Source organism: Rhynchophorus ferrugineus, unplaced genomic scaffold (genome assembly GCF_030347505.1).
Source record: "Rhynchophorus ferrugineus isolate W39M unplaced genomic scaffold, kcgeb_rfMv2 rfM3, whole genome shotgun sequence".
In the NCBI taxonomy this organism is placed as follows: domain Eukaryota; kingdom Metazoa; phylum Arthropoda; class Insecta; order Coleoptera; family Curculionidae; genus Rhynchophorus; species Rhynchophorus ferrugineus.
Genome location: NW_027472582.1, coordinates 59,544,362 through 59,567,427, shown reverse-complemented (window position 1 = coordinate 59,567,427; position 23,066 = coordinate 59,544,362). Strand labels below are relative to the sequence as shown.

Genomic DNA, 23,066 nt, shown 5'->3' with positions numbered 1-23,066 from the left:
AATAGAGATTATTCAAAATAAATCGAAGAATTATTTAAAGATAATTTCGGAAACCGATTTGAACTGTTTCAAAAACAGGCCAAACGCATTGTATCCAAAGAGGGTGACTTTAAACAGCAAAACTAAGTAAAAAAATAATTCGATTACATTTTATTTTAAAAGTTTTATCTTTTTATTATCATAGTAGTTAATATATTGGAAAAGTAACCGTTAAATACAATTTTATATATAAGTTTAGTGCCAAATTACTCTAAAATAATAACTTTGATATAAAATATCAGGAAAAATAAATTCGAATGTATTTAATATAATTTACCGTGCTGATATGACGTGTACTTTAGTCATGCTGGCTGATTTATAGCAAAGTGTATTATTAGTTGTCGTCGAAAGCTGATATCTACGTACTACAACAAAACTCAAAGAATAATAATAAATATCTACAATTCTTCCGTTTGTGTGGGTTACGTGACTTATCTAGTGTTTTTATTTAAGCGTTTATATGTCAAGTCAGCAACTATAATGAATATATGACCCAAAAAAATAAATAATATTTCGTCATATTTAACTGCTTGCTTATAGCGTGGTTATGATATTAAGTTTATAATAACATTTGATAAAAATTCGGTAACTTTTTTTATTCGGTATCATTTGTTGAACAACTTTAGGAAACCGAATTGACAAAAAATATATACATTTTCTGTCGGAATCAAACAGCAATAATCAAGTACAACGATGACATAACTTAATTATAAAAAAATGCGTCGAAGAAGGCTGTCCATTATCATCTGTTCTATTAAATATCTACTAGGAAATAATTTTGATAAAAAGAATGGAGACTTAATGAAATTGACAATAAAAATTTATTCTCGATATTATTTATATATTATTATTCCAAAAATTATTCTCGATATGCAAAATTTTATTTTGTGTTATACCTAGTCGACTTTTTGGATTTATGGGAGTATAATGGAGTGTAATTCTCTAGGCTATATAGATTTTGTTTTCAGGCAAAGTATTGAAAATCACAATGAACGAGTTAAGGGAAATTGAGTGATCTTATTACAGCACTGTAGAAGATAGCCAGAATGCTGATGTGGTTAGAGCAGTGATCAGTTCGACAGGGGAGTCCTCCTACTATTGTGACAGTTGCAGGTTCGAATCCTGTAGGGACATGGTTATAAATTTTTGTTTATGATTATCCATAAGGTAAGAGTGCAAAATCCAACAAGAAAACTCATCCAGTCATGCCAGAAACCAGGATGGGTAAAACCGGATGTCTTCTGGATGATCTCTTAGCTTCTTTATTACCAGTCGGTAGGCTGTTTAGTTTAGCAGCTAAGCAGTTTAGTAATACCATGAACTGTTGTTCGGAACCTATGTTAAGCATTAGGTTCAGTCAAGATTAACCCTATTTGAAAAGGAGAAATTATAACATAAAACTATTTATAACGTAATTGTTTAAAAATAAGAAAATTCCTTTGGGATTGCTTACATAGTTTTGTTATGTATTAATGCAATATTATTATGTCGTTGATGCATAGTATAATATAGAGCAAATAACTATTTTTTTTATATTCATATTATACAGTTCATATATTATATAATTTTACTTACGTAATGAAGATATTGGGGTAAAAGGCACTGTTCTACCATCTGCGTATTCGTTACAAATGTACGCAAATATTTAAATATAGACGCTGAATTGTTTAAACATAGAAAAAAGCATTAATTCCGCGCAAATTTAAAATATACGATATATAATTCATTTCGTTAACATTATTTGAGACATTTGAATTGATGTTGTAGAGAATAACTGCATAGCCAAATGGCTCGATAATACCTTTGAAGATATTGCAGAGCTGATGCACGGTCAGCATTAATGTATAAAGGATAACAGACCCTGAACCATCGTAATTAGTGCCTTTTTGGCAAAAGTCGAATTAAGATCGACGATAATTAATAAGTTAAAATTGAAATAGTTTTATTAGTTCTAGTTGGAAGCCAATTATACTTGAATTATTTTTGTAAATAAAATTAATTTGCATTAAAATAATCGTCTTAATGTCGTTTTAATAATTAATCACTAAATAGTAATTAATAAAATGTGGTTGTGACATAAAACCAGTAAATTTACTATATACCGGAAAACACGTCGCACAAATTATCTGGTCCACTGGATTACGGTTTATAATAGTCATACAATAGTGGGGACCGTAGCGACTTTATTATTGGCTCCACAGCTCAAATCTCAGCTCCTCCCTCCGATTTCGTGCCAGTGTCCTGTCGTGATTGTGCAGCGGCTGGAACCCCAAATCACGGCCTTTCACTCGGCGATAATACTTCAAAGTCCCAACAAAAGGCCCCCAATCGGAGACCTAGACTGCGCAGTAGGCCAACTGTGCGTAGCCAGTCGACCGCCTCGAATAATAGCTATGAAAAATCTATATTTTAATGTATCTTTTAGTATATTTGTCAATAACTGCTGAAACATTCGAAAAAAAGTTGTATTTTTATTTCGTAGACACAAAAGAGATAAAGGCACAAAATATACACTTACAATGTCATCGTTTAGTGCAGTTATAATAACAAAAACGTGTATTAATATATGTAATTTTAGAGAATTTAGAGCCATAGTGCTGTGTATTAAATTGCATTGGATGCATTTGTAACCAACTTCATGTTAAAGCTTGACTTATTAATATGCCATTTCATTGAAGTGTGAACAAAAATTTTCAGTGCTTTGAGAGAAGAAAAATTATCTGATATAAATAAATGAGTTTTATATATTACAATACTTTTAAATAACAATATCCTATATAATTAATATTTAGTTAATGAAAAAAATATTGTAGTAGTCATATCTATTAACCGTAATTTTAATATTCAGTATGAGCTTCAGTGATATCACGACTGTCAAATACGATCTATACCTGTCTCTAATAATACTATACTAGCAATTATTAGTATTGTGTTTATTCTTTATGCACCTTAAAAAGTGATCACTGAAAATTGCATTTTTAGAATTGGTTATATATATTCCTTGATTTGAAGACATTTTTTTAATTACATCTTTTAATGGATATGCTTAGTATACTATTAATTATATGGTAGTTTACTACCCCTTTTTTTATTTGGATTACTTCACAAACATAAGTATCTATTTAGCAAATTGAAATTAATTTAGACTAACTAGATTTGGATAGCTTCAACCTTCTGATATCCTGCGCGTTGTCCAATAATTGTTTTTTCTCTACGGTAATGTGATTTAGTAATATTATCTACTGTTTTACTTCAAAAACTTGGATAGCATAATAAATTAACTTGATTTCGAGGTCATCGTGCTGTTTGATGATTACGATTAGCAATAAACATTAATAATTAATAGGTAATAGAATTGATTTACATGGAGTTGGATAACAAGTGGTCCCTTCAGGGTGATGCTACATGTCACAAAGCAGATATCACGATGAACATTCTGCAAGAAAAATATGGGTCTAAAGTTACCTCTATGTCAATAAATTGCAATCAACCGATGGTCTTAAAATCAAAATCACCTAGGTCATTGCACAAATTCGGCAAATCTATGTGACAAGGACGTTGAAAAGTAAACCATTCGAATCTATACCACTGCGATAAGCTGCAACCAACATTTGAATCATTATTATCTTCTTTGTTTGTTGATTGTATCCTCTTTGCATTCTACAATTTGCCCAATCGGTAATAAGCATTTGAAGGGGTTTATGTTATACAAAGACACCTATAAGTTCGCTACGAAAAGTGATCTCCTGTACAAATTTGCAAACTCTAACTTGTTAACTATATTTACACTTAATAAGAATAGTAAATAATACTCTATATTATTCTAAAGACTATGTGTCTATTTGTTAGCTCGGATAGTAGTAAACGTTCTAAATATCGTCGCGAACTATCGACTTAAAACAGTCGATAGTCGCAAAACAGTCGAAACAGCCGATAGTCAAAATAGTAATTATTATTTTCAGTCAAATGCATGGTTCGAATTTTTTTTCAATTAGTGAAGTCAAACGAAGATGTACAAACCCTTTCCTGTATAAATTGTAAGAGAATAAATGACGCAGATGGAGTAGTTAATTTTATATGTGCTTATTTTTTTCGACCCTACAAGCGAGACGGAGATGTATACATTCCTTCACGTACAAATTTTAAAAAAGAAAAGGAAAAAATTACTGAATACTATTAACATGCAATTAATAATTTCCTGTTAAACGAAGTAGAATTACTTTTATATTTAGATGTTCTGCGAATCTGTAGAAAGGAATGGAATTTTTCTATGGAATGGAATAATATCCCACAAATGTTTTATTGTATTTTAAAATATTAATTACTATTTTTAGATAATATACTATAATAAATATAGACAATACAATAGACATTAAACAAAAGCTAAAGACTAAAGATGTACAATAACCACAATTACTAAATAAAAATTGAACATATACCTAATCATAGAAAAAAAAACTAATTCATGACATAAATGAAAATGATAGTACAATAACTATTAGAACATTTATTAAATAAAGTAAATGCTTTAATTATTATTGAACGGAAATATTTGTTAGCAAAAGTCGAGAGAGTAATCGAAATATATCGATAGTAAATAGTAAATAATATCGATAGTAAATAGTAACACAATCAGTCGGGCCGAAAATAGCGACTGAAACAGTGGATAGTAAAAATTAGTCAATTATTAAACAGTCGATAGTTCCTAACACTTATTCTGACCTAAGCACTGATTGCGCTGATATCGCGCACGTTTAATTATTTGGCGAGTGCATTCTGGTGTACTGACACCCTTTTGAGTGCTTTATTCTAGCACTTGGTATTACACTTGTTGTGATTTCCAGGGGGATATCATTATCGGTCAATTAGATTGTTACTGGCATAATATGGGGCATTAATGTATACACGTAACACTTTAGTTTGGAATCTCTGACGGATGGCTATATCGGATTTGCTAATAGTACTCCTCAGTTCGATACCATACGTCAATATTGCCTAAGAATTGGTTTATAGAGCAAAATCTTATTAACTAAATATAATTTGCATATAAGCCAATAATATCTGGTTCAGTTTAAGCCCAAATTATTTATGTTTTATTGGTATATGTCTATTCCAATTGTCGATTCAGATCCATTCGTAGATATTCAGCAGTATATATTTTTAGTAGTTTATTGCTTTTAAAATTTCCCACGTGATCATTTTGTCTCATTCGCCTTAATAAGACATATTTTTAACCATAAATTGATTTTGATTAGATGCAGTTGGAGGTTTCTTGTGCATATTTTGCCATAGCAGTGGTGTTTGGGGTCGGTATGTCAACTCTATTCAGGAGATATAACAATGGGCTAAAGACTTTACCACTTTACCAATAACTTTTGAACTTGCTATTCTAATAATGCGCTTCCGAAACACATTCTTCTTTACAATTTTTTCCAAATTAATATCATGTCATTCCTCAACATATCGATAAGTCACTTTAATCACTTGCTTAGTATAACTTTTAACTATAGCCTAAAGTAAAAAACCCATTTCGTTTTGAACAATGAAAACAATAAAATATAAATAATTATGTTGTAATCTGTGAGGACTGGCTATATCGAATTTGCTAGTAGCACTCCTGAGTTCGATAGCTTTAGTCCATATTGCATAAGAATTGGTTTATACAGCAATATCTTATTTACCAAAGATAATTGGGATATAAGCCAATACATCTGGTTTAGTTTAAGCCCAAGTTATTAACGCTTTATTAGTGTATGTCTCTTTTAGGTTAATTGTTGATTCAGATCCATTCATAGATATTTAACAGTATATATTTGCGGTAGTTCATTGTTTTTAAAATTTACCATGTGAGCATTTTGTCTCATTTGCCTTAATACGCCATGTTTTTAACCACAAATTGATTTTGTTTAGATGAAGTTGGAGATTTTTTGTGATTATTTTGCTACAGTAGTGGTGTTTGGGGTCGGTATGTCAATTCTATTCAGGAGATATAACTATGAGCTAAGGATATTACCCTACGGAACACCTCACCTGTCACTCTTTCACAATAAAATGTTTTCTCTGAGATAAGTCTGTTAATAACTTTTTCAATTTCCAGTGTGCAAAAATCATTAATACTTCATAGTTTCACAACTTTTTCATACCATTTCCTTGATAAACTTTATACATTTTAATTTATAACACGAAATTATATACGACACCCTTTAATGGGGAACAGGGAAATTTATAACCGGTATAATTTAAGTTCACAGGCAATCACCATCGTAATTCGATCTGTATCCACAGTCTATCGAACAAATCACATGTCGATTTGTAATAGCACCTTCAACAAACGCGGATTAAAGCGTTAAATGCCAAAAAAAACATGGCGGATTTTAGTGGTCGTAAATATGTGTCAGTTGTCATCGTAACAGTTTTCGGAAAGGATTATCCACGTCACGAGTTATAAAACCACTTTTGCATGTGTCTTAAAGGATTTTCATTTGTAATTTCATACTAATCCAGCCAATGTTCGATCTCGTTTCGGTAACAGATAGACCGCATTTATTTACAATACAAATAACGTCCAATCTTTCCCGTCAATATTTTGCTTCTCGAATAATTTTAATGGTACTTGATCTCTAGCGAAACGAATCGAGCATTCGCACATAATCGAACGCAAACATATGAGATATAACGACATGTTATTGATTTGTACTTATTTCGGCAAAACTTTAAAGGGTTATCCCAAATTATCGTGAGAAAATATAATATTACGTATATAAAAAAAATGTTATTAAGACATTACTTAAATTTTAAGGATTGTAATTTTTTCAAAATGCAATTACTTATTGTGAATACTTGTGTGTGGTATATTTGAGAGAATGTATGCTTCATAATATGGTAGATATTATTTTAATTGTTTTACATGACGTTGTTTTAATTATCGAACTATCGACAGTCGCAAAACGGAGGAACTTCTTGATTGTAGAAAATTAGTAAATGCAAACAGTAATTTCTGTTTTAGTATGGATTTCTATTCATGATAACAGACGGTGATATATGAATTTCTTCCCGTGCTAATTTTAAGAGAGTAAACGACGGAGATATTTTTTGGGTTCTGCGTGCTATATAGATCAGTTATTTTTAAATAACTTTAAATTGGCCAGGAGCAGAGTGTGAAAAAAGGAATGGAATTATGATCCCAATTATATTTATTCATTCCAATATGAGCTAACTAATTTTTTTTCCACCGTGCTATTAGTGAGACGGAAATGTACTAATTTATTATCTTCAAAATAACAGTTCTATTTTCACTGATAACATATTTTTTATATTTTATATATTTGACTGGATAATATAAGGGAATGGAGTAATAATCACTAATTATTTGTATCGTATTTTCTCAATTAATCTTTTTCAAATATTTATCCATTGCACTTTTTGTAGATACAATAATAATTTTATTTATCGTTCATAAAAATATTTTACTTATATAATATATTATATACTTATATAATTATATGATACTTATATAATAATAATATATTTATATTATTACTTGTTGAAAATTGAATGAAAGAAGTTTTATCATTCAAAAGGTTTGTACAATCATCGAGAGACTTAGTAAATCAAAAAAGTCAAATAGTTAAAGACTCAATAGCTGCTAAGATAACATAAATACAGTCAAAATTGTTTTTCTATATAACAAACAAAATATTGTTCTGTTTACCTTATTATATTAACAAATAATCTTGAAAGATATAGTTGACAAAATGCTGCCATATTAGTGTACAATATATTGTTATTTACAAACCTACTACAAACAAAATGTAAAATCATATATATTACAAATAAATCTATGTATCTAAATTCAGCACATTATTTTCAAGGTTGTCGCTAGGACGACAAAGCCAGAACGTTAAAAATGAGTCGAATAAAACTATTAACTAAATTAGTCGATAGTAAAAAGTAATCAAATCAATCGAACCGGAAATAGCGGGTGAAAGTAGTTGACTGAACATTGGTTTCGTAGTTTTAAAAGTGATCATTATGACACCAAAGTTAAAGAGCGTTCTTGACAGGCAAAAAATATGGAGATGAGGATTTGAAACTATTACTTGATGACGATTCCCGTAAAATGCGAGAAGAATACGCAAAATTGTTGTGAGTAATTTAAGGAACTATTTCCAATTGGTTGAAAAACCTGCGAATGATCCAAAAGCTTATATATTTTGTCCCATACGTATTGAAGCAAAGTAAAATCGAAAGGCGTTTCGCCATACGTGAAATGTTGGTTCGACTGGAAAATAGGAAAGGCTTTTTGCATCGCATTGTTACTGGTGAAGAAAAGTGGATCAGTTACGATAATCAAAGCGAAAAAATTAATTGGAACCACCTGGTCATTCAACAACAACAACGAAAATTGTAAAACCCGTGGCTCCAAGCTAAAGCTCTATATTAGATGGGATCAGCTTGGTGTAGTATACCGCTTTGTGGCTTGGCGGCTTGATGTACTTATTGTGGTAGCTACTAAAACCCCTAAACCTAAAACTATTGTAGCGACCTTCAGGTATGTCGAATATTACATCGTGGAATAACGGTCTACAAAATACCCAGAAATATAATTCCAGATGTTGAACACGGGCGAGGTGCCAGCAGCGCCAACTAGAACCCGATAACGAATAGCTGGCGGCAACCCCGAGACGTTTATCTGGGATGTTATTGAAGGGTATTTCGATTCATTCAGTACACAACCATCGTTTGGTTTAGACGTGCCACCATCGACTGCTCAAGCCTCGTCTCCAGGTGACACCGCTGTCATCCGTTTTATCTAATTGTATTTTTCAGACTTTTTATATAGCCAATAAATAACTATCACATAATGCAAACACCACTCTTTCTTTTCGTTTTACCTCCATTCACCGAGCCACATAATTTACCCTAAACAATAAATGAGAATCGCTATTCATTATAATGAATGGCCGCAATGCAAGCAGACTCACAACAATGTTATTCTTCAGCATGACAACGCTAGAACACATGTAGCAAAACCGGTGAAAAAATACTTGAAAATATTAAAATGGGAAGTGCAACACCTCCGTATTCTCTAGATCCTATTTCTTTTGTTTACTACTTGTTCCAATATATGACTCGTAACATGTCTGCAGCACTTCGATTCCTATGAAGATACCAAAAATTGCATTGATTCGTGAATCCTCAAAAGAAACATCGTTCTTTCGAGACCGGAAATTTTCTGAAATATTGGAAAAAAATAGCGGCTACCCAAGAATAATATAAAACAAAATTGCAAATAAAATTATCAGTCTAAAAAATATCCACTATTAAAACAGGTTTTACCAAAATCAATGGATATCTGAAGTGAATGTAAGGAACAGTGAGGATAGTGATGAATCAATGTTGTGTATCCAATGAAATAGAGAGAAGAAGAAAGAAATACAGAATACAGAAAACGTATGTGGACCAAACCAAACCAAATTTGTCCATAAAATGGCTACACTGTGTTGTTTGGTATCTCTGTGTTCGTAAATATTATAATCCATTTGATAATATTTCACATTGTCCACAAAAATAAGAACTAATCTAATCACGATCATCCTATTGCTAATCCTATGACGAATACGGAAGTGTAAGAACGGAAATACAACTTAACTAAAACAAACGAGGAAGTCATAGCTCAAAAAGATATCTAATTTAATTTCTTTAATAATTCAAAAAGTCGAATAAATGTTCGGATGTGTATATAGATAAGGAGGTCACATTAAAACAGCATTTAAAAAATACATCTAAAATAAATATCATCTGAAATATACTTAAGGAACTTATAGAACTTACATTCCTCGTAGTAACTAAGTAAAGTTAAGCAACACCAGTATATTTTTCATACCGTAGAATAATATATTGCGCGTTCTTTTTTAGAGATTCTGTATGGATTTAATATATAGAACACGGCATTTATTTTAGGATCTTATAAGTTTTATAATTTTATCAAATTTTATTGTCTCACCAAATAAATATTTTACTGTTTCAGCTGTAGATAAGTCAGATAAAATGTTATAAATCTAACATTTTAAAATATTGATAAAAAATACCGGTACTATTAATCATCAACCAAAATTACGAAACTAATACGAAAACTGGTATTATTGAGTATTTAAGTTCTGATGATTAGTGGTATATTGTTTTGGTAGTTATGATGCTAAGTATTTTAGGATATTGAAAATTTATAAAAATATAGTCAATTCAAAATAGCAGTGGCATGGGAGAACTGTCAAAACTTTGCAATGTTGCCGAGCTCTGAGTTTTAGTACATTGTGGCTCTGACATATAACAACATTTTATTATAAATAAAATAGTTGAACAAATATTTTATTAAATATAATTTGAGCTTTTGTCCACACAACTATTGGTAGGGTTCTAGGCGCGTTTCTGTATGTGGTGGTATCCAGCGAAGGCCTAATCCACATAATTAACAATTGTATATCTGAGTAGTGTATTTTACTTTCATTAGAGAGCATATTTATGTTTTACGCTTAGTTCTTGTTTCTTTCGATGCAATGTATCCTTGTAAAGTCATTATGATATTACTATATTTCTCTTTAGTTTGTGCCATTACTATCTGTATACATCTTTCTTGATAAAACTACATTTAATCACTGCATTCGCCTTAAGGCATTAGGCATATCTGCAAAACAGTTAATGTTATTTCTCTCCTCATACATGTTAACCAAACGTTCATGTGTAATTTGAACAATAACACATATGCTCATAAAGCTTTCACACTCTATAATACAATTCCCTACAACTAAAGTATATTAAATGTATAGCTATTATATATACCTTTAGTGGTTTCATCACCCTGTCTTGGTAATCGTCAGCATTGAATCATAAACCAATATTCATAAAGTTTTATTCAGTCACTCTCACTTTCAGAAACATTAATCAAGTAAATAACTAAGCTGTTCGTTTGCAATCTATTAAAAACTTGCTCAAGATTCTACCATTTGTCAATTTCTACTTCAATGTGTTTGATCGAGCTTACACAAACCGAAGATTATATTTTCAACAATGCCTCTTTCCATAATTCCAGATAGTTCTGGTTTGAATATCCTCTTCGATCTGAATATCTATTGTAATAATTCTTTGCAATACCCCGCATAAACTCAATAGGATTAAAAATGCTGTGGATAGAGAGGAAGACGTAATACACTGTGCATGCTCTTATTTCTAAAACGGTAAATTACATAAAATGCTATTAAATATTTCATTCATATTTACCTCATAACAGCATGAAGAACTATATGTAATTAATAAATGTTGTTGTTGACCAAAAACAACGACGACTTAATGATTCGCCTCAGTGTTTGAAGATGATCAGGCGTAATAAACTCGAGTTATTGCGTCAACAATGAGTGAAACATAGCTCCATCATTTCACTCTGAGGTCCAATCGACAGTCATCTTGAGTGGACTGCACACAATGAACCCGCTCCAAAGCGTGAGAAAACACGACAGCCGGCTGGCAAGGTTATAAATACAGATATTTTAGGATGCGCATGGAATAATTTTCATTGACTATCTTGAAAAAGGAAGGACCATCAACAGCGACTATTATATAGCGTTATTGGACTGTTTGAAGGACGAAATCGCCGAAAAATGGCCACATTTAAAGAATAAGAAAGTGCTTCTTCACCAAGTCAATGCAGCGTGTCACGTGAAAACGTTGGCAAAAATCCATCGATAGGGCTTCCATTTGCTTCCTCATCCACCGTGTTCTCCAGTTCTGGCCCCCAGCGACTATTTCCTGTTTTCAGATCTCAAAAGAATGCTCGCTGGGAAGAAATTTTCGTCTAATGAAGAGGTCTCAACACTGAGGCCTAATTTAAAGCAAAGGACAAGTCGTACTACAAAAGAATTTATTTATTTATATCGTATGATACTGAAACATTTTAGGCCTGAAAATGATTGCTCAGTATAAATTTTAACTGCGCCAAATTTCATTCGTTCAGGTGCCCCGGTTTTCTTACAAATTTAATAATTTTCGCTAAGCCGATTAATATATAGATGATTGAATGTTCCGTGTGGTTAAATAATACAACTATTTTAGCCATAATTTAAAAGCAAACCTTTTTTTAAAACTTTTTTAACAACTCATGTGGATTGTTAATCATTTTTATGTACAAGTTAAATAATGTTCTTCTTATGCCTGAAGAATTTTTACTCAATCAATTGCTATTAATTAAATCCAATATATTGGTTGTGTATTATGTATTTGAAAATATAATCATAAAAAATACCGAAACAACGTTTTTTTGGAAACCAAGCAAAATATAACTCCGTAAAAACATTCGATATAATTCTTGGTGTGTGCTCAAAAAACGGCATTTTCTAAAAACCATCAGGACTCAATTATCCGGCGCGGAAACAAGCGTGAAATAAAATATATCTGTTCCTGGGTGGGCATGATCCCGCGCTAATCCCGGGAACCGTAAGTTGCAGCGAGAGCATCGTGAATCAGCAACAGTAATCCGTTGGGAAGAGCGTCCCGGCGCTCTCTTTGTCGCCGGGGCGCCTAATTGTTGCGCTTAATCCCGCTTATTGTCTTTGTTTGTCATTTTACAATGTATTTCGGGCCCGTAAACTGTCATAAATGTCGTCATCGGGGCGTCCTTACAGCTTATTATTTCTTTCGTCGGAATTGTTTTGTAATCTTATATTAGTTTGGCGATGTCCCGGAAACAATGCCGATTATGATTATGAGCATCCCGGGTGTATTTCACTCTTTCCTGAACGTTGAAGATGGGGATTTAAGCCGTTAGGTACGTTAGACTCGACAGTCGCGCTTATCGATATCATTAACTACAATTAAATACATTTAAATTTATCTATAGTTTTCTTTTGTCAAAGCAATATTGTTTTAATAATATATAATTTGTTTCTTTTTTCTACAAAAATGGCTTGAAAAGAAAATTGACGCTACAAAAAAATAATGCCACTATAAAATCACACAAAACGCCAAAAATATCTTTGTCACGTAATTGTTCCGTTGTATTCGACAATTTGTATGGTTACAAGCCTTACTAACACATTATGTTAATGCTCTTATATTATAATGTGTATCAATGATATGATCACAAAAAATTTGGAGACAGAAATATTGCAAGGTCAGGCGCAACAGGTATATCTTCAACATCGGTGGTTTATTTCTGTGAAAACTACCTTGATATACAACTATAATATTTTTACTACCTTTATCGAATAAATATCATGGAGTATCGTTATCGTTTATCGTTTTTATTTTATTTTTGAACCACGGTCCTCGGTATTAATCCTATCTACTGATCCAACAAGTTACTAACTTAGAGATCATCTCAGAAGACGTCCGGTCTTTAATCATCTTCCCTAACGGATTACACTTTTGCCTTTTAGACAGTCAATATTATAAACAAACACAAACATAAATTTACGACCATGCCCCAGCAGGAGGGCTATCCTGTAGCCTTGACCTCTGCTAACCAAGCTAACAATATAGAATATTACATTCAATATCATATGATAGACTTAGTTTGTGCCTGAAGTCAGCATATATTCGTTTGCTTTTTAGCACTCACAAAGAACCTGACAGGTAGCCCTTTTTACTTTGTGGTTTCACTCATACTAGGGATCGGTTTCGGATCATGGATATATCTTTATATGGATATTTTAAAAAATATCTGTATATATATATATATATATATATATATATATATATATATATATATATATATATATATTAAAAATTCCTTTTACTGAGAAGAGGGACTTTGATACGCTACTTCCAAAATCCTCGGTTGTCCAAATTGAAAAAAAATCACAAACTGACGGGAGTGGGGGGATTAAATCTGGAATTGGATTCATCCTAACTCGGACTCAAACCTAAGTCTGTCGTATCTTCTAAAGTGTCATATTGTCATTCGACAATTTATATGGTTACAAGCCTTACTAACACATTATGTTAATGCTCTTATGTTATAATGTGTATCAATGATATGCATCGATAAAAATTCTGAACAAGTTGTTTATTTTCGATACAAATCACAAAAAATTTAGAGACGGAAATATTGCAAGGTCATGCGCAACAGGTATATCTTCAACATAGGTAGTTTATTTCTGTGAAAACTACCTTGATATATAACTATAATATTTTTACTACCTTTATCGTATAAGTATCGTGAAGTATCGTTATCGTTTATCGTTTTTATTTTATTTTTGAACCACGGTCCTCGGTATTAAGCCTATCTACTGATCCAACAAGTTACTAAGAGATCATCTCAGAAGACGTCCGGTCTTTATGGCCTGACTTTAATCATCTTCCTTAACGGATTACACGTTTGCCTTTTAGATAGTCAATATTATAAACAAACACAAACATAAATTTACGACCATGCCCTAGAAGGAGGGCTGTCCTGTAGCCTAGACCTCTGCTAACCAAGCTAACAATATAGAATATTACATTCAATATCATATGATAGGCTTAGTTTGTGCCTGAAGTCCGCATATATTCGTTTGCTTTTTAGCACTCACAAAGAACCTGACAGGTAGCCCATTTTACTTTGTGGTTTCACTATACTAGAGATCGGTTTCGGACCATGGATATATCTTTATAAGGATACTTTAAAAAATATCTTTATATCTATATATCGGAGAATAAAAAATATCGAATAATCCCGTAAAAATTTCAATATTTCCTCGCTACAACCCTAGTTTTTCGCGTAAAATTCCTTTAACTAAGAAGAGGGAGTTTGATACGCTACTTCCAAAATCCTCGGTTGTCCAAATTTAAAGAAAAAATCACAAACTGACGGGAGTTGGGGGATTAAATCTGAAATTGGATTCATCTTAACTCGGACTCAAACCTAAGACTGTCGTATCTTCTAAAGTGTCATATTGTCACCTTTATGTTGATGTTTTTCGTAGTACATTATAATTATTTTTATTTCCATATCACCATATTAAGTTTTGAATTTTTATAAGTGTATACGAATTTTAGTGATTTATGTTTCTTAAATGTTAAATGGCTAGAGCTAGTAGTTATAATGGACTCAAAATCACGAATATATGGGTAGTGATTACCCATGAAAACATATGAAACCTATTCTTAGAAGAGAATCGTGCAGCTTAATTGCTTACCCGCATTAAAAGAAACAAGTCTTAGTGGGTTATAGAAATGTTTCTGTAATACACCTACCTGATTATTAACTTAAAATAAAATATTGAAATAAAAGGAAACGTAAGCATGACGAGACGTCGATATATTTATAAAATATTGTTACAACGAATAATTTCCAAAGTGTGATAACTAATATCGATAACTATATCTAGATAATATGTGAAATGTAGATATTTGTAATATGTGAAACATTAATTAAATTGAATAAAACTACAAATAAATATCAATATTTAATTATATCAAGTATCTATATTATTTCAAGGATTAGTCTATAAAAAGAAATGAAACATTATCTAAACTTACAACATTAATTTCCTCATCATTTTTAACAACTGCTCCTAAGCGTCCATATGGATAAACGACGAAAGATAGAATCAATGCCGAACTATCACATTATAACAGATTCTAATGTTGACATGTCAACACAAAAGAATAGTTTAAGTCACAGTATAGCAAGACTCATTCCAAAATAAACCATCTCTGTAACCTGAAAATTATTTTCTGATTTCAATTTCGGGTTCGAAGACTTTCATTAATCGCAATTTTTTTAATAAATATAATTCACATGGTACTTGTTCGGACAATATATTAATATTAATGCATGGTAAAAATTTAATTCTGGGCCAAGAAAAGTACAACTTGGACTTGAAAACATTTCGGAGACACAAGCTTCAGTCAGAACTGAAATAAATTATATTTTAGCATCCAATATAGCCCATAAATTAATGCACACCATTCTGATAAATTTCAATTGACCAGTTTTCTGGTTATAGCTAAAATATTAACGTTCACCTTAGAACCGTGTATATCAGTCATTTATTGTACTCATTGCTAATTTAACTGAAACTTTTCATTAAAAGCATTACCAGGAAAAAAATGTATATCTACACAGACATATTAAAGTAATTCTTAGATACCTCCTAGGTCTCTTAGATGGCTTCTAATCGTTCATTGGATACGACATTTTAACAAAATTGTAGTAAATATTGTAGTTCATAACTCAGATAATGATATAAGCACTATTTGCACTATATTTAAAAGATTTTGTTTAATTTATTACTACTGAAACATGTATTATAAAAATATTGTTATTTTATATGATTTATGATTTCATTAACTTATTAATTACACAAACCTAATTTACATAATTTACAGTTATATTTACTATAATAACGACGACCATATTATCAACAATAATTTCTATAAAAATATCTAAGATTTTTGAATAACTTGAAGCATATCTTTATGCCGACCCAAACAGTTCAAAAACTGTTTAGTCACATTGCAACCCTCTGATTCTATTATTGTTATCTCCTTCTCGCACATATTTCCTAAATCGTTTAACTTCTTTAGTTTTTGAATATTTCCTCTGACTGCTGCTGAAAATATTACGACAAAGCCGTGCTTGTTGAATGTTGTTGTTGTACCGTGTTCTATAATATGCAGTTTTGTAAAAAGGCAATCAACCATGCATATTCCTAAAATAGAATAACATAATAATTGCTGCTGCTTGAAATTCAATCTCTTTTACCTTCTGGGGAAGAGGGAACTTTCTTCTTTTTAATGAGCTCATAGTCATCATCATTAACCCCGCTTCTATCTTTACAGTCCTGGAAAAATTTGTCCAAGCTTGTGTTATTTCTCGACCCAAGAGTAACAGAGATAGCCAGCAATATCACTGTAGCTGAAAATAAGAAATTATTAAAAGTATTTGAAATATTACGTTATATTCAGAGCATTAATCATTCAATTTCATATTCATCGTTTAATCCTAATAATCTTAGCTTAGTTATCCTAAAGATATTTCGGACTATTGTTGTCTTTCCCAAATCGTTCTTCATTAAAAACGAATATGTAGCCAAAATCGCAAATATTTTAATATATCTTAAGCTGACAGAAAATTTTAGGTTTTGAAATAAATCGCAAATTTGTCTACTTTTTAACCTTAAAAAGGAGTTTATTGTGAAAAATTTGTACAATATATATTAATCAAAATAAGCTTCATCATCTTCCACAACGTTTCCCACCTTTTTGATAAGATGGATCTTCGAAAGAACGCTACTGGTGTTCCTAGTGATCCTAACGTCGAACAAGTTTCGAACTTCTTCAGCATTTTGAAACAGTGTGTAAGCCAAGCCATGCTACTTTGGTGTATATAAGTGGCAATGAAAAGAATCTATTTCTGGTGAATATGCTGATAACTTTCCCTTAGAGCTATAACAGTATATTTTTCATAACCTTTGAAACGCATGGATGAGTTTTGTCATTCAAAAGGATGACTCTGCATGTGTTACAGCCTATTGATGGTCTGTCCTTGCAAAAATACGTCGGTCAGCTTGTTATTAGAGAGACAAGTTGGTAGATCAAGCTGATCCCATCATATGCACAGCAAAATTTTATGGCAATGAATATTTTGCTTCAATATCAATGTGAGTGGCTCTCCTAGACTAATCCATGACTCTTTGCATTTGGAATTCTCGTAGTAGTTCCAGTTTTCGTCGCCAGTCGTAATATAGCTCTGAAAACATTTTTGATTGACAAGCAATGAAATCGAGAATAGTTCAAAATTACATTTATAATAAATCTATATGGTAACCATTTTCGCTCCATTTAAATTTTTGCTCCGAGAACCACATCTAAAAATAACTTCTAAACTATATCAAAGTCCCTTGAGAGCTTGAATTGGTTTTTAGAACGATAAGTCTTGCAATTGTTTTTGGACTGTTAAGCCCTCCAAGCCGATCTTTTTATTGACATTCAAACTACAACTTCTAAATTGTTGAAAATAAAAGCAGTAATATGGGATAAGACAAATTAGTGTCACCATAAATGTTTGATGGGCGTTGGCAGTACATTTTTAAAACAAACAATAAAAGTAACTAATGTCGAAAATACATATTTAATGAGTTTATAGTCATCGTGATGAACACCGCTTCTATATTTACAGTCCTGGATAAATTTCCACAAACTTGTTTTTTTTTCTCGATCAAAGAGTAACAAAGATAGCCACCATTATCACTGTAGCTGAAAATAAAAAAATGTTAAAAGTATTTGAAAGGTTACGTTATATTTAGAACATTAATCGTTCAAATTTATATTCATTCTGCATATATTTTGATCATTATTTAACCTTATAATGGAATTTATGTAGCGGTCTTATCGTCGAACAATTTTCGCACTTTTTCAGCATTTCAAAAAAGTGGACATCAAAAGGCTCTATGTCTGGGGAAGACGCCTTCAGTTTAGAGCTGTAACAGTATATGTTTCACCATTCTTGCAACGTGTAGATGAGCGTTGTCGTGCAAAAGGATGACTTTGCGTCTGTTACTTACTATTGCTGGCCCTTCCTTGCAAAAATGCGTCGACCAGCTTATTATTAGAAAGACAATTTGAAGTTGGTAGAGATCGTTCAATGTCATTTAGTTTTATCAGCTCGTAATACACAGCTGATTCTACCATATGCACAGCAAAACTTTATGGCCATGAATATTCCGCTTCATTGTCAATGTGAATGACTCTCCTAGACTAACCTATGACGTCTTGAGATTGCCGCAGTAGCTCGTTTTCATTGCCAGTCGCAATGTGTCACCTTCTGTCACCATTTTTTGAAACACATACAACGTATAACGCTTAAATAATATTCATAGTTAAAAATCGGGGCCAGCGGTGAAGACATTTTAATGAATGCCATGATTTTTAGATTTTATTATTTCTGAAGCACAGCTATAATCAGTAATCTATAATATATATTTTTGATTCTTCCCAAATCAAATATTTATCATTAACATAACATTCAAGATACGTAAATATTACGTTCGTTCTCAGCAACAATCCATATTTTATCAACCATGGCAGACAGTTTGCTTTAAGTAGATTATGTAACAAAGTACACGAATATTGGTAAAAATTAAACAACGTTTAAAACCGAATTAAATCCAACGAAAGCGTTATTGAAAGCGCCGCAAACATCAATAAACGGTTATTCTTTGATATGGGATTTAAAGGCTTAGGAAGCAAGGAAAACATATAAGCGATAAGAAGCCATCTTTATCAATAACAAGGCCGAAAGTATATGCAGCCTTTGAATGATTTATTTTTTGTAAATCTATATAAATGATTATTTATGAATCAATACGATATTATAGATAAGCTGGTAAGTGATCCGTCCATGTCTAGCTTGGTTGAAAGTTGATGTTCGGAATATGTAAGGCATACTTATTAGCAGATGACTATAACTACTAATAAATCATTATTGTTTGTATTGTTTTTATAAGTGGCACTGTATTATTATTTGAGTTAAATTAAAAATGGCCGCCAAAGCATTTGTCCACATTTCTTTATTTCACTTGCAAATTAGACACAGCAAGATATACATGTTTCACCATTTTGAAAAAATGTTTATCATTTATATATATTAAGGTATTATTAAAACGTTAAGTTATTATTAACTATATTTATAAACGTAGCTCATACTTTATCAGAAGAGGGATATAGATCAGAAGAGAGAGAGACAGAGAAAAGAGGCATGAGAACCTTGAATACGAGTTGGCAACGTACAAGAAATGCAAACTCAATTCCTTTATTTCCACAAATCATTTCAGAAAAAAATAAATTACAAATTTTCAGATTTCAAGCTATCTATGCGGGTGTATCATGAGGTAGTAGAACAAAGATGGCCGCCAATGGAAAAGTGAGCTTAAAATAATGAAGGGTAGTTGGCATATTAAGAAAAAGCATTTGTCCACAATTCTTTATTTCACTTGCAAATTAGACACAGAATGATATACATCTAAAAATGTTTCACCATTTTGAAAAAACGTTTATTCAACTATATTTTTAGACGTGGCTCATACTATAAAGAGAGAGAGAGATAGATAGAGAGAGAGAGAGAGAGAGAGAGAGAGAGAGAAAGAGAGAAGAGAGGCATGAGAACCTTGAACACAATTTTATGTATGTTAATTAATTTTATAATTAACTTAATTAATTTAATTAATTTATTAATGTTAAAAGACACAAAAAAATATGTTTTGGTCTACAATCCTACGACTATGGGGTTGCACAAAGAAAACCAAAATTAACATGATGCAAACCCAACAAAATATAGTTCTTTGAAACATTGTTAACGACCCATATGATATCCACAAAGATATAAAGGTACAGCGGAGTCATAAGGGTCAGCGAAGAAATAAAATAATTTACGAAAAACCATTAACAGAGATTGCATAAATAAAAAATCGTCGAAATACTACAACTGCTCAAAAAAACAGCGAATTTACCCAGAAGTTAAAGAGATAAAAAACTTTGAACTAATGTTTTATGTGCGAAAACTCTACCATATTTTAAAACTATGTAGAATGTGTTAGTCGTAGTACATGAAATGCTAATTCATTTTGTGTCTAAATCATAAGGTCTAGACTTTAAGAACAATGTGAACAATGTGTATACATCTTAGTTAGTAAACGTTACTAGCCCAGAGCCCAACAAGCGTTATTTGCGAAAAGGGTTTCTCTTTAATTTAATTTTAAAAAAATTTAGTTAAAAAGTATATTGGTAAAAAAATATGTGCTGAGAATATCTCCAGAGATCGAGAAAATCAGATAACCTCGGCGGCCAAGCTCCGAAGCAATAATGAAATATGAAGAGGTGAAATTGCAGGATCTGGTGGACGAGTTTTGTTGTGAAATTTAACCGGAATTTGTTCATTAATTAGAGGTTACTCACTAAGCCATTTTCCACAGATTGGTTTAACTTAATGGGAAAGATTCATGGCGCGAAGTATGAATATGTTTACGAAGATACCAACTCGATATGATATACTACGGGTTGTTAAGACTAGATGAAACTGTGAATTAAAAGAAACGGATACAATAGCAAGATAGGTATGACAGCAATCTTGTTATACGGAAATGCCTGTACCCATGTGGATTAAGAGGTAAAAACAGATCGTGAAACGCTAAAATCGAACATTCCATCCTATCCGACATATTCTCCAGATATTGTTTCTTAGGAATCATCTATTTCGATTAATAGCACATGGTCTGGCAGCAAACAGCTGTTACATTCAGAATAATTAAAATCGTAAAGATATATAAAATGGGGTAATTATTGGATCGACTCAAAAGTATAATTCTTCAATTAATCGTATAGATTAAATACGTATAGATTCTAATATATAAGTAAAAATTACTCAGTATCACGGGTTCTGTTTTGTTTAGTTTGTTAAATTTACTTCGAATTTCAAATGAGGTACAATTTTAATTTAATTCCTCAGATTATTAATAAGCATTGAGTACTAAATTATTTTTGTTTGATATTCAAAAAAAACAAATAAACTTGCAATATAAAAACTAGGAACCTCGGCACAGACCATCCCTCACTGGCATCATAATATGACAAGGTGAACTAACAGATTTATTTAGAAATCTAAATTTGTCTAAAGCTTAAGCTAAACTCTTAGGTTCCAAATTCCAATTCAATTCAATTCAAGAACTGTACTTCCTTAGGATTTTTTGACAATTGACACGACACAATCCTTACTATAGTTATAAAAGACAAGCAGAACGAAAAAATTCGTAACATTCCGTTTTTGATCATTCCTATCGAAACTATTAAGGTATATTTGATTTTTTGTGAGAGCTGTTTATTATTTTTTGTTGTATATTTTAACTGACCTCATGCTAAATTATAAAGAAAACTACATACCACGGCAATGTTTACTTAGCTAGTGTTATTACCGATTTAAATACTATATTACCGATAAAAATTTATAATATTGCCACTTACTATTCCAAATTCCAATTCAATTCAAGAATTTTACTTCCTTAGGATTTTTTGACAATTGACACAAGACAATCTCTATAATAGTTATAAAAGACAAGCAGAACGAAAAAATTCATAACATTCCGTTTTTGATCATTCCTATCGAAACTATTAAGTTATTTTTGATTTTTTGTGAGAGCTGTCTATTATTTTTTGTTGTATATTTTAACTGACCTCATGCCAAATTATAAAGAAAACTGCATACCACGGTAATGTTTACTTAGCTAGTGTCATTACCGATTTAAATACTTCAATATAAAAATTTATAATATTGCCACTTACTTACCAAAAGCAAAAACGTTTAAGGTACACATAGTATTAGAATTCATTTCTGCATGTGTATTAGGACATATTCTTTTAACTATAGGAAATTACAATGATCATTATTAAGTCAACCACAGCCACAATAGAAGGAAATCCGCTATAGTACTGTATATAAATAATGACTAGTGTCATTAACATAAATATACTATACATTAATGCACAAAACATATATGAAAGCCATTTTTAATCACGTAAAATCAAAGAAAACAACCAAAATGAAATTACAGGAAAACATATCTTAATTTTTTCGATATTTTAATTACAGTTTTACCCTTATGACAGATACAATCAGAAAAATAGTGAGTCGATAATTAATTAAAAAAATTTATTATTATTTAACTAATTCATTGTTGCTAATCATTTCCGTCTACCCTAAAATGCTTACTTAAATCGAGGTAGAGCGACCTTGAGGCATGTCGAATTTTACATAGTGGAATAACAGTCTACAAAATACCCAGAAATATAATCCCAGATGTTGAACACGGGCGGGGTGCCACCGGCGTCAACTAGAACCCGATAACGAATAGCTGGCAACCCCGAGACGTTTATCTGGGATGTTATTGAAGGGTATTTCCGATGATTGAGTATCCGACCATCGTTTGGTTTAGATGTGCCACCATCGACCCACCATCGACTGCCCAAGCCTCGTCACCGGGTAACACCGCTGCCATCCGTTT

The 23,066-nt window shown here is 31.6% G+C and overlaps 1 protein-coding gene across 1 annotated transcript; it reads right to left on the bottom strand.

Moving 5' to 3' along the window:
• Window positions 1-16,341: 16,341 nt before the first annotated feature.
• Window positions 16,342-22,455, bottom strand: LOC143193036 (uncharacterized). Its single transcript, XM_076398956.1, has 3 exons — window positions 22,352-22,455; window positions 16,778-16,930; window positions 16,342-16,724 (listed from the first exon to the last, which is right to left on the bottom strand). The coding sequence occupies exons 1-3, from the start codon at window positions 22,392-22,394 to the stop codon at window positions 16,459-16,461; spliced, it is 462 nt and encodes a 153-aa protein (XP_076255071.1). The 5' UTR covers window positions 22,395-22,455; the 3' UTR covers window positions 16,342-16,458.
• Window positions 22,456-23,066: the final 611 nt, after the last annotated feature.